Here is a 13,635-nt window from a genome sequence, read left to right on the forward strand (position 1 = left end):
ACTAGAGAGGCATGAAGCGAGAAGAAACTGACTTGTACTATTGGGTTTTATATTTAGTTTCTTAAAAATCTGAAAGTACTAAGTTTATATAAAGGAAAATGCTTCAAACTTCTTGTATTATGAACATAAAGCTGAGAGAATGGAGTGTTCTAGAAACTAGTATTTAAACTTGTGTTCATTTATATTTTTAGATGAAGGATTTGAACAGCAGTGCTTCAGTGATGCTAGAGAAGTTTGAGGCTCAGAATTTAATTGCAAATGTTTTTGTGCTCCTTATGTGGTCATCACAATTTAAATATCTTTCTAATATATTTGGATACAGATTTTAATTTCATAGTGGTGGCCATAATAGTGGGAAAGAAAACAAGCCCTATTTACTATGTGGCAACTTTTGTTTTGTGGAAGAAGGTAGGTGGACTCAAGATGTCAAGGACTTAAGATAATGTAATGAAATAAGATAATGACAAGCTGTGAATCTTGCTAAGTGTGACCTTGATTGCCACAAAAGTGTAAATAAGCAGACCTTCCCTTGTCTGGAAGGTAGAAGATAAACGTTTTGACTCATCAAAGTTAAATTGTTCCCAGGAGACTGAGTAGTGGTGTCTGCTGCTAAACCTAGACTTCAGCACTGAAGGTATTTCTGGCTTGTGCTAATCTTACATGCTCAAGCAGAGGGATCCTAGATGTTAAGAAATGTAATAGCTTTTGAACATCCTGAGTTTCCTACTGGTCGCTAGTTCAGTAGCCTGAAGGGAGCTTAGTGGTAGTGAGGAGAGGCATTGGTTTGAGGTTTTGGGCTTTTCAGTAGTAAGTGCTAGAGATTAGTGATGCCTAAAAGATCACGTTTTGACCATCCCTCTATATGTTAGGTATGCAAACCCTAAGAGTTCAATTAGAGGAGGAGGAAAAAAAATGTTATTGATTTCCCTATGAAAATTGGTATATTTGATAAATAGTCAGTACAGGTAAGTTAATGAAATGAAGTTACCAAAAAAAAAAAAAAAAAAAAAAAAAAGGTTTTGTTTGTTTGTTTAGTTTTTGATTTTCTTTTGGTTGTTTTTTAACTCAGATTAGCTCCTTGCAGTTTAGCTGTTGCACTTGTTTATGCTTTCATAACAGGTTAGGTGGAAGAAAATATTTTCTCTTTCCTGTGTTACTGGTACAGTCCTGTTATGAATTTACTTCATACACAGTAACTTTACTTCGAGGTTGAATGATTGTGAGGATAATTTCATATATTCCTTAGTAGAGACATTTCCTTGGAGTGCAGTGTCCAGTTTTGTGTTCTCATTGCAATGAAAACGTAGATGCACGGGGGTGTGGCCAGGAAAGGTGGTGTGGCAGTTTGTAATGATGAGTGACAGGGAGCTGAGGGGAGGGATCTTGTTGCTGTCTTCAGGTACTGGTGAGGGTTCAGAGTAGCCACAGCAGTTCTTGGAGGTGCACAGAAATAGGATAAGAGACAATGGGACCAGGCTTAAAGAAGGCAAATAATGTTCACATACTGGTAAAATGAAAGGGTAGAACCAATTGACATCATGAGATGTCACATTCTCTGTGACTGGAGGTATTCTCTGAGCAATATGCAGAGCAGCTGTCTTATGAAGCTGACCCAGCACCGAGCTCTCAACTGGATTAGGTATCTCAACAGGTTCCTTTGAACCTGCATTATTCTGTGGTTTTTATTTAGCTAAGCCTGCCCCAGGTGGACCGTGCTGGTGCAGCTTCATTACAGACACAACCAGATGTGGGCGACTTCTGTTTGGTTGGACAGTACATGTAAGTATATTTAATGTCCCACCTGGTAAAGACCAAACAGTAAAGTGTGGCAATATGTCTGGTGAAAATTCCTCTGTTGTAGCCACATGGAGATACAAATTTTGAATTTATATATGAAGGATACAGTTTTGTAAGGCATCTTGTAGAGTAAGACAGTAACATTTGTTCTAGCTTTTATTTTGTTGGCCTGTGGCAACAGTGTACATCTAGTTTCTGTACGTCTGGGGTAGATGATGTATTAACTTAAAATTTCCATTGGTTAAAAAGCAAATAATTAGTTATACACTCTGGATATTTTTTTTTTTTTTTAGATTTTGAAGAATTTTACATCTGTTCACCTTTCCTATGTGGAATTGAAGCAAATGGGCCAGCAGCAGATTGGAAGTTATCCTGTTCACTTTCACCTGTGTGGGGATGTGGATGAAAAAGGAGGATATACTTTTAAAACTTATCTGGAAGGTCTTTCCATTCATCACTGTTTTTCCAGATGTGTGACTGTTCATGCGACTAATGGTTTGCTGGTAGGTACACAGAGAGTAAAACATATTATGTTGGAATAAATATTATAAAGAGCATTTAGATGCCAAAATAATCCCATCCCTTCTGCAAATCCAATGCTCAGCTATGGTTTCCTTATTTCAGTGGATAAATAAATTACTGCAAACAGTAGTTTAACAGTTCTCACATTCTGTTTTTTCAGATTCTTACAGCAGCTAGCTGTTAAGACAGCTGTAAGGCAACTAAGCTCTCCAGACACAGCAGTGTGTTTGTAAGGGATGAATAAAACTATGTGCTTGAATCTTCTGACCTGCTGATACTGACACTTTACTTTGCAGCTGTGCCAAGATAGTAAAACTAGATGGTACTTGTCAAATAAATCTCAGTAAATGCTGTTACTACTGACATAATGACTTGTATTTCTACAGATAAAGGACACCATTGGCTACGACACACTAGGTCACTGTTTCTTCATAGAAGATGGCATTGAGCAGAGGAATACTTTATTCCACAACCTTGGGCTAGTCACAAAACCAGGCACTCTTCTACCTACAGACAGAAACAGCAGCATGTGTACTGGGATTAGGGATAAGGTGTATGGAAGTTATGTCCCAGTGCCAGCCACAGACTGCATGTGAGTCGTGCTGAAAAAGTAAAATCCAACCAGCTGTAGGAGTCAAACTGCTGATGATCTCTTGACAAAATACCAATGGAAACATTTTTATCTATAATATAATGAATGTAGTTCACATAGTACTGGTATTTAAAAAATAGGAATAAAAATTAACATTTAGTCTTATATTAAAGAAAATAAATGGTTTATAGGAATATTGTTGTTCCTTGTGTTACTTGGGACCTTAAAAGTCTGTTGAACATCTTCACTACTGCATAAATGTATGCATATTCTCAAGTTGTCACCACTACTTTTTCTGAATACTACTTGTTTCTTGTGAAAGCTTCTTAAAACAGTTATATCATTGCATGGGATATCTGCACACCATTAAATACAATGCTGTACACTGAACTAAAAAAAAAAAGGCATTTTTGACTTCTAGATGTGGAATGTTTTGTCATTTGTATTCTGAATGTGAAGTAGTTACTTCATCAGTTTAGCTTTTTCTGATGTACATGTTAAAAAGGCTCCATACTTCTGTTGGAGCTAGAGGTTTTCTGTAGTAACTTGTTTCTGAATATTATTTCAGGGCCGTTTCAACATTCTGGATTTCTCATCCCAACAATCATCTTATAAATAATGCAGCAGCAGGCTCACAGGTAAGGCATATGGGTGTAATTCATGACAAAAGGTTTATGTCACTGGCATTTGTAAAATCTGTGACATTTACACTGCCATATATATATTTTTTTTTCTTTTTTAATATATTAATCTTTTTATGTTTGACAGCATATTGGCATTGAAAGTGCAGGGTATGTCTAGGTGTGCATTTAAGTGATGCCAAAAATCTTTGTTGTGGCTGCAACAGGGGAGATCTCTTTTTCCTTATATTTAATAAACCTGGCAGTGGTAGTAGTATCTATGGATAAATACTTTTATTTTCACAGAATTGATGCATTTCATATTAAGTCTTCTGTTTTTTGTATAGGTTGTCATGAGTTTCAGTAACAGGTCTACCAGAGCTGTAGTTACTGGAATGAAAAATGAGTACAAAAGGTGTTCACTTTGTAAGAAACAGCTAAAACACTTTTCTGTCAGCGGTTAGTCACTTGTTTCCAGCCAGTGTCTGCTGATGTGGTTTTGCTTGTTCTGAACCTTGTATTATTGCAAATATCTCGTCATAGCTGCCTGTGATATAAAGATCTATAAATACTGTGGAGGAAGGGACTGGAGTCTGTTCTATATTGGATGAGAGGCTGAGATATGTAAGGTTTTTAACTGGGTTTTTGTGAAGAAATCAATGAGAATGGAAAACAGGAAAGGTCGTAGATTATTGTTGCAAAGGCTCTGGTGTTGGAAGAATATGAGCCTGTGTATTTTTAGCCACAGATTAACATTTATCTGTAACTGATAACATTTATAAGTAAATAATTTATTTATTAACAAACAGGTAACAGTTATTAATAAATAGAATAGGATTAAAAATACTTAGCTGAATTGAAATATCTGGAGTATTAGAAAAAAATCAGAAAATTTTGTTCTGTTTTTTGTGTGGTCTGATTCTTGTTGCTTTATTTGTGGTGGTTTTGTTTCTGTTTGTGAGTTTTCTACTTGACTGTCTACCACTGGGAGGGATCTGGACTCATCTCCCAAATTAAACCAGTTCTTTTCTGTCCAACAAAATGTGTTTCCATTTTGTCTGCTTTATATAATATACCTAGTTTAGGCATTGCAGGCTAAGTTAAACAGCTTCTTTGCTTCTTTGATCTGGTACTTAAGTCCTGCAAGGTCTTTTTCTGCCTGTGTAATTCATCCCAGTAGATGTTACTTCCTTTTGTTAGCAGAATGTGCCTGACTGGAGTAAGCATTTTGTTTGTTACAAAGTTTAGCCAGTCTCGTATTATGTCCCTTGCATGGATGTAAACACATTATTATAAAGGGACCACAGCTTATTGTTTCAGAAATAGAATAATTCAACTGTGTTCATACAGACTCTGCACTATGGAGCTTTTGATGGTATGAACTGGAGCAATTCACAGCCAAACAATTCCATTCCTCCCCCAGGTCCTTAATTATGCAGTGAAGCCTATTGTAAGGCTGCATAGGCAGTAGATGTTTCTTTGGTTTTGTGGTGTGAGTGAGAGAGAAGAGAAAAAAACCCCAACCTTTTTCATAGTTCTTAATGCTTGCACATACTTAACAAGCTTTTAAGTTTATCTAAGTCTATTTTTCAAGCATCAGGGGGTGTTTTGGATAAAATTTACTTTGGTCTGCCAAGCACAGAGCTCTACTTAATTATATGTGAGGTAAGATTTTGGTATTTTTATTAATGGAACATTAATCTATATTTGCTTTGTAATGGTTAATCACATGTCAGTGCATCATCATTACATACTGGGATGGGAACATTACTGTAAAGTAGAATTTCCAGCACTCATTGGAAAATTAGTATATTCTTGGCGTGAAATGCATGAAATCTTTTAAGCCGGGGTGAATTGGCTTTATCCATGTTTCTTGAAAAAGTTGATGACTATGTTTTGTGAGATGGAGCACTCAGTGTTTCTTTAGCCACTGTTTAATCCTTTAATGTGCTTTGTAGGTTGATTTTTAAATTTTTTTAAGGGCACACAGCCTATGGTCAGACAAAAGTTTTGATGTCAGTAGGTGTCTGCAATGCAGCTGCTGTCATGATGCCGCCTCTTGCGAACACAGATGTAGTTGAAAGGGAAATTTTGTAGGTGTCATTTAGCAGATTTATCCAGCTTCTTTAAGAGCAGAGATATTAAAGAAGTATAGAAAATGAACAGATATTAAAATTATTACTGCGTGTCATTGGCACAGTGCCCCGAACTGGCCAGATTTCGTGATGTGCTTTTTTTCCTGTGTTCTGAAAGCTCTTGAGGGTTTTTTTGGCTGTGCCATTTAAATTTTGATGGGAGCAGAGATGAACCAACCTTAACAGGCTGGAACAGTAAGGATAAGAGGAATGATTTTGGGTATCTTACTATAATTAGTGTTATCTACTAGTAAAGAGAAATCTAGTGTGTGGAATGACATAATTGAAATGCAGAAGTTACATTAACTTGGACATTTTTAAATATTTTTAAATATTTTTGAAATATTAGAACATCTTAAATATGTGGTGTTGAATGGCTTCATTGAGAAGCAAAACACTTTTTAGTTGATATTGTCCACTAGAATATAGCCTTATTTGCAAAATCCCCTTTTTTCACTGGTTAAATTCTTGTTTGGAGACTGTATTTTAAAATATATATCAGCAACAATGATAGTATCAGAATCACTTATAAGTAACATTCTCTTATTACTTGCAGGATGCTGGAATATGGTATTTATTCCACAGAGTTGCGACAGGAGATTCTCATAGTTTAGCCATTGAAACCAAATCAGAGCTTACACCCCTAGGAATCTTCTATAACAACAGGGTTCATTCTAATTTTAAGGTAATGTAGTATGTTATTTAAAAAAAAAAGTGAAGTTTTTATTTCTCAGTATTCTATATTAGAACTTGCTTGTTCACATTTTAGGCTGGGTAGGAGATAGATTTTATGCTGTGTTTGAACTGTACTGTAGAGCAATGTATAATGAGCATGGGTGTATTTTCTAGTTGCATTTTGAGTATTCACTGTTTCGGATCTTCATAAGACACAAACAAAAATCAATTAATACTTCTAATAAAATACTTTTTCAGAAATAGCATTTCAGATGCTACTCTTTACAGCTTTGCTTCCTACTCAAAGCTGACCCTTGAAGAATCAAAGTTTGTTATGGCAGTCATTCATCTAATAGCTTGCTGCAGTAGCTACAACTTATTTTTCTGAGTCTCAGGTGTTTGCACATGGTGACACAGTCTCTGGCTGGAGATTAGGCTTTAATGTTGCCTTCAGCAGCTCACTTATTTGCAGCAGTTTTCTTAAGGAGTTCTCCTCCTACAGTCATTGAGGAGTGTTTTGATAGTGTGACTTTCAAACCTTTTCCACATCTCAGCTAAAGTCCTTAAAGTATTTCATTTGGAATCTAGTTGCTCTATGTATTTATAAATATAGTGACATTTAAAAAGCCACCTAACTCTAAATAAATAATTATTTGTGTTTGGTTGCTGCAGGAGATTCTCACAGTTTAACCATTGAAACCTCATGGAATCATTATTGGAATTTTTTTTTTTTTTCCAAGTGAAACTGATTTTGCCTGACAGATGGTTGCCTGGGACACCAAGAAATGATGCAATGTTTGGTGGAACTTGTGTTAACAGTGTGTTTGGGACTGAAGGGCATTTTGTTCAGATTGGAATTAGAACATACTGAATACAGAAGTGCAGTGTGGAGAAAACAGTTTCACCTGTATAGCTATTATAATTTCTAAACAAGGGTAATAATTTGTGTGCTAAAATTCCATGTTGAAAGAGAGCTTCACTAGCAGGTCTGAGAATCTGCTTGTGTATAAGACTCAGTTGTAATCATAATTTGGATCAGAGGTGAAAATAGTTACAGGTATTTGTATGTATTTCAGGTAAGAGAGCACAGTTTTTGCATGCTTCTTCATGCTTTAATGTTCTTAAGTAATTTATTTCATACTGGATTATTGAGTTTCAAGCTTATTACTGCTTGAACCAAAATAATCTTTAGTGGTAAAGGTGGTTTACTTTTAAAGTGATGCACAGAGGATTTTTCACAGTGGGTTTTGTGTTTTCTTTTCTTTTCCATTTATAAGAATAATTTGAACTTGCCACAAGATTCACTTCCAGGTTTTCTGGAACAGCATCTGGTAATAAATGGAAAACCTCAAATAGATGTTGTGAAAGAAATCTGAAGTGAACTTTGATCATTTTCCATTACTTTTTTTAATCACAGATAATTCCTTTCATTTTAGCACAGACTGGTTTTTATATTAATTAGCTAGTTTTCTCTTAGACAATAGGCCAATTGAAGCCAAACTGAAGTATCTAAGAGTTTCTAATATGTGTATGGAATGCTTAAATTTTTTAAATTTCGTTTTTTCCTTTATCTTTAATTTTGGGTAGTATGAATTTTCTTTCCTTGCTTATTTCAGGCTGGTTTGTTCATTGATAAGGGTGTTAAAACAACTAATGCTAGTGCTGATGATCCCAGAGAATATCTTTGTTTGGACAACAATGCAAGGTAAAGGATATTTTCTTTCAAGTGAGTGAAAAACGGCGAAGTTTTGAGACTGCTCTTACATTCACATGGGGAAAAATCCTTTTAAAACAATAAAATAATTTATAAATTATAAATAATTTCCCTCATTTATTCATCAGTTTTGGGAACAACAGAGATGGCGTCTCTTAAAGGATTTGGGTTTCTTCTGAGCTTTTGCTCAGGATAGTTTCTGTCTTAGAAGACATTGTTTTAAACATGCTCTTCTGTCATGCTTAAAGTGTTGTCTGGAATTGCTGCTAATAGGAAAATGTTCCTTTAAAATCTTATTTTCTGATTTATAATAGAGTTTTAACTAATTGTTAGAAAAAGGCTTCAGTAGTGCGTCCACTCACCTTTCCTACTTGCTGAATGTTTCTGCTGTTCCTTCTAGACTTGGAAGTCATAGCTCGGTAGTACAATTCTACTGAAGGCACTTTGCAGAGGTGGTACAATCAACCACATTTTCTTCAGTTTACAAAATGAGAGAAACTAATGGAGAGTCTAGGAAAGTTCCAGCTTATACTGTGCCTGGTTAGTCTTGTTCTAAACTTCAAATAAAATAGCCTGGGATAGTGGTTAAATAAATACTGGATAACTCTATCTGTCAACATTGTGTCAGCTAAGTATTAGCACTGAAAATAATGGTTCATAGATTATCTTTATTGTCAATTGACCTGTGTTTAAGACAAGGACAGCTGAGTGACTGCTGGGGATGCAAAGAGGAAAGTTCCAAATTTTGATGATACTCAGTACTTCATAATTTGGAAATGAACCTGCTAGTTGCATGTTTTGACATGAAAGCCCATATAACCCTTGTGGTTTACCTCAGTCAAAACTAGCAATCAAGAGGAACTTGAGAGGAGTAAGATGCCCTCTGAGAGCCTGTAGTGCGTTGAGGATGCAAGAAACTCAGTGCATAAATTTGGGTCGTGTTTAGAAAGAAAAGGAATGTGGCACTGCATTGAGGCATGATGTGAGGTCCCTAATCATTGTACATGGAACCAGACTGGAGGGATTTAAATGTTAATTGAGAAGACTGAGGCTATCAAAAGCTAATATTTACATGTCTTCCTCTTTCTCCCTTGGATGAGGAAGGGGCAGATCCAAATGTGAACAAATGAGTGTTAGGTGATTGGGATAACAGACATAGGTATCTTTACATGCTCAAAGTGCCTGTTTGAAATTTTTTAAAATATATTACTTTTTGTCTGGGGTAATCAAGTGAAAGTGTCACCAGTTCTTAATCAGACTGTTTCTTCCTACTATTTAAACTAGATTCCAGTCATAATTTACTGTGCAAGACCATCTTGGTAGCAATACAATAAAAAAAAATCTCTGGCATGCCCAAAGCAGCAGCACTGCTGTATGTCAGAAGAATTTGAAATATTTGAAGGACCAGTTAGGGAAAGTTCCAGACTGTTCTTGCATAACTAATGTCAGCCCTGTGTGTCCTTCGAAAGAGCTTATGATTCCCTTCATCAAACTTTCACATTAATGCTTCACTGCAAGTGAGGAGGGCAAAAAGAAAAAGGGGATAAAGGGTGGCTAAAGGCAGCTAAAGAAGCTTAGGGAGACTAAGCAAAATCCTGTGAGAAAAGCCTGTGGGAAACAGGCATTTCACATTCCTGCTTCATTATACCCTAAAGACACTTTTCTAGTACTAGAGAGCCAGAGATGTACCTGCTTTTAGCTTCTTTCATTCCAAACAAGAAGCAGAGAGGAATTTGCCCTTCAGATGAGTGTTTATCTTTCAGCTTTACTCAGTGCAACATATATGGCACATGTAAAATTAAAGTTTTCTTGTACTGAGTGTTTATCTCTCCCAGGTTTCGACCTCATCAAGATGCAAACCCTGAAAAGCCCCGAGTTGCTGCCCTGATTGATAGATTAATCTCTTTCAAAAACAATGATCATGGAGCCTGGGTCAGGGGAGGAGATATCCTCATTCAGAACTCTGGGTAGGTATTTGGAAGCAAACAGCGCCGTGCTGTTAAGAAGTTTTCCCTGAAACTTTGTTTATGAACGTGCATTACAACAGGGTTATAGGAGAGGATTGATGGTTAATTTCAGGAACTCCTCAGTATGACCAGCTTTCATACCATCCCACTAATTCAAACATGCAAGTTTATATGTGATTAGATGAGAACCTGCCTTAAACAGCAGAAAACCCAACTGTAGTAAAAAGAAACCTAAGAGTTGGTGGAGACAGTAAAGTCAGGCTGGGATTTCTGTTGTCTCCCTGAAGCTCTCAAGTCCTGCATTAAATGTGTAGAAAATTATTTTACTACTTTTAGAAAAGTTAACTGTGTGGTGGTTCTAAGTTCCATTAGTAGAAAAATTCAAGCTTTTTTCAGTGCTCTTGAATTAGCCAATTGCAGGATAATTCAGTAAAAAACAGTTGATGTTTTTGATTTTCTTGTAGGTTTGCAGACAATGGAATAGGTTTGACATTTGCTAGGTGAGTACTTTGTTAATAATTTCTGTGTTTCCTTGCATAGAAGCTTAGAAAATTTACATGCATCTATTAAAATTAATAGGTATGATTTCAGAAAGCTGCAGTTTCAGGCCTGGTTGTATTTCTAGTTGTGCAAATGATGTTACAGGGGCTGTAAACTGGCACTGCTGCCGAAGTTTCCACTTTAGTTTGAAACTAAAGCTTCAGCCTGTGCTTGGTTTATACCACAGCTTGCTGCCTCTTTACCAGAAAGGTTATATTTATGCAGGTATTCTTGGTAGTGTATGATTCCTTAGGCAATATTTTATTTTCCTCCTGAACAGCTAAAAGGGACTAATGGAAAAGAAAGAGGGTGAGCATTTAGCAGGGATAGAATCTCTTTGTAATGAAAAATATCCAGTAACTTAGGTAGTGAGCTAAAATTACTGCTATTTAGATTATGACAAACTGGTTCTAGGATTGGAAAAGTGAGCTGTTAGTAAAAAGGTGCTGCACTAAAGGGAGTTAGAAACTTTAATGTTTGGCTCTGCTGAACATTTCAGTGAGTTAGCCTCTATTAATGTTAATAATTAAATCTATCTTTTTGTGTATTGTACATGAAGTCTATACCGCTTTGCTTGAGGAGGACTGTTACAGAAGTAAAAGTAATCTTGGTATCCTTGGTGTAATCATGTGCTGGAGAGTCTTGGCTAAAGACTTATCTCTGATGTGCTTTGATAGTGATGGGAGCTTCCCAAATGATGAAGGTGCCAGCCAGGAGGTATCAGAGTCACTGTTCATAGGTGAGAGCAAGAATTATGGGTTTCAAGGTGGACAAAATAAATATGTGGGAACTGGAGGAATAGACAACAAGACACGCACTCTGCCTAGAAATCGGTAAGTATGTCATGAATGAAAGAAGTAGAAATACAAGGAAAATTCTGTTTCAGATGTAAAGACCCTTCTTGGTTGAGCTGTCAGAGATTAAGACTCCATTGAAAGTGATGCTCTCTTTTTCTTTTTAATGCTATGTGTGCAGCTGTGTCACTCACCTTTTTGCTGAAGCAAGTTCATCTGATGCTGCTACAGGTTACTATTCTGTAGCAATTTAACTTATCCTACTTATATTAAACTTTAAAAGCTATTTTGGTCTAGAAGAGAGCTTTCAGGTAAAAGAATTTCAAAGGTCAGTTTGGGACTAGAGACTGCAGTCTGTCTGTGACAAATCACAATCTGTGACCATGATCCATCTCTTTTCTCTTTGACTTGCACTGATGCTTGTTTAACATAGTACCAAGGCCTACCCTTGCCACAGAATAGGAAAGAAGACTGTTTTGGTTTAAGCCCAACTGGAAATTGAGTCCTATGTAGACACTCCTCTTTCCCCACCGCCTCTGGTGAGAAAGACAAAAGACAGAGGTCTTGAGCTGAGACAAGAACAGTGTACTGGAAACAATGTGATTAAGAATATTAACAGTAATAGAAACAATATTAATAACAAAAATATACAAAACAAAGGTGATTTTTGCACAAAAAAAATCCCCACCACTCAATCTGCCACTGGGTGGTCCCCAAGATGAAGAACAAGATGGCCAAGAGTCCATCAGCACCCCAAAGTGTTCTCCTGGTGGACAAATCCTCTGATTAGGACCAGTGTTACCCCACTGCTTCCCTGAAAAACGAGCACTCTCCCTTCAGGAAATGAGAGAGAGTCCCTTTCCCCCAACTCCTAGTCATGATATAAGATGGTATCAAGTAGCACAATTCCTTAGCCTTGCCCACATGGCTCCAGGTTCTGTCCCCACACATCCTTGGCCAAGTATGACAAAGGATGAAGTGGGCCCTGGCTACCCTAGTTTTTTGCTGTTTAAAGGGGAGAAGTTAATGTGGTGGTAATATGAGGTATTCAGTCTTGTTGAGTGGAACCACATAACAACTGAGGCTGAAAGGGGCCTCTGGAGGTCTTCTTGTCCAACTCCCCTGCTCAAGAACTATCACCTCAGGCTCATGTTCGAGGACGACATTCAGGTGTCTTTACTATGTCTCCAGGGGTGGATTCTCCACAACTTTCCTGGGCGGCCTGTGCCAGTGCCCAGTCACTCTCTCAGTGAAAAACTTTCTCCTATTGTTTAGCAGGGACCTCCTATTTTTCATCTTGTGCACATTGCTCCTGGTCTTGTCACCGGGATTAGCCTGGCTCCATCTTTTTTGCACCCTCCCTTGAGGTACACATTGAGATTTCTGCCTGAGGCTTTTCTGCTCCAGGCTGAACATGTCTCCCAGTGTTCCATCCCATGAGAGGTGCTCCACGGACTTAATTTTGTGGCCCTTTGCTGCACTTTCCAGTATCCTCCCTATCTGTCTTGTACTGGGGACAAGCACTCTATGTGTCGTTTCACCAGTGCTGAAAAAATGGGAAGTATCACTTCCCTCCGTTTACTGGTAACACTTCTCACAGTGCAGCCCTGGATACCTTTTGCCTCTTTGTGACAAGGGCACACTGTTTAGCTTATGGTTAATTTGGCTTCCACTAGGACCCATAGGTCCTTCTCACTTGCACAAAGGGTTGTTGCTCCCAATGTGCAAGACCTTGCATTTCCTCATGTTAAACTTCATGAGTTTCCCATCTGCCCATTTCTCCAGGCTGTCAGGGTCTGTCTGCGTGGTGGCACAACTCTCTGCTGCAGCAGCTGCTTCCCTCTGTGTTGTGCCCTCTGCAATCTTGGCCATAGACTATTCTTGGCCTAATCATCCAGATCACTAATGAAGATAATGAATAAGGCTGGACTCGGTATTGACCCCTGAGATACATCGCCAGTTACTGGTCTCCAAGTAAACTTTGTGCCATCACTTTCTGGGCCCAGCTATTTGTCCTCTTGTCTTGCCCATTCTTCATGAGGATCGCATGGGACACAGTGTCTTACTGCAGTTTTGATAGACCATGTCCACTCCTCTCCCACTGCTCTACCTGGCCAGTCATTTCGTCGTAGAAGTTTATCAGCTTCTCCTTGGTGAATCCATGCTGATTATTCCTGATGACTTTCCAGTCTGTCAGGGACCTGGAAATTGTTTCTAGGATTAGCTGCTGCATCATCTTCCTGGGGGTCAAATTAAGCCTTACCAGCCATTCTCTGGGT

At 37.7% G+C, this 13,635-nt stretch overlaps 1 protein-coding gene across 3 annotated transcripts in view; it reads left to right on the forward strand.

Moving 5' to 3' along the window:
- CEMIP2 (cell migration inducing hyaluronidase 2) overlaps positions 1 to 13,635 on the forward strand; it is a 51,374-nt gene that overhangs the window by 27,692 nt on the left and 10,047 nt on the right. For all 3 annotated transcript variants that reach the window (XM_066181325.1, XM_066181324.1, XM_066181326.1), the window contains 8 exons: positions 2,091 to 2,300; positions 2,706 to 2,911; positions 3,480 to 3,549; positions 6,223 to 6,351; positions 7,958 to 8,046; positions 9,891 to 10,022; positions 10,487 to 10,522; positions 11,240 to 11,395. In XM_066181325.1, coding sequence (XP_066037422.1) covers positions 2,091 to 2,300; positions 2,706 to 2,911; positions 3,480 to 3,549; positions 6,223 to 6,351; positions 7,958 to 8,046; positions 9,891 to 10,022; positions 10,487 to 10,522; positions 11,240 to 11,395 — 1,028 coding nt within the window. The remainder of the gene's footprint in view (positions 1 to 2,090; positions 2,301 to 2,705; positions 2,912 to 3,479; positions 3,550 to 6,222; positions 6,352 to 7,957; positions 8,047 to 9,890; positions 10,023 to 10,486; positions 10,523 to 11,239; positions 11,396 to 13,635) is intronic.

The sequence above is a fragment of the Chamaea fasciata genome, unplaced genomic scaffold (genome assembly GCF_029207755.1).
Source record: "Chamaea fasciata isolate MVZ Bird 193981 ecotype frontalis unplaced genomic scaffold, bChaFas1.0.hap1 SCAF_4, whole genome shotgun sequence".
Lineage (NCBI taxonomy): Eukaryota > Metazoa > Chordata > Aves > Passeriformes > Sylviidae > Chamaea > Chamaea fasciata.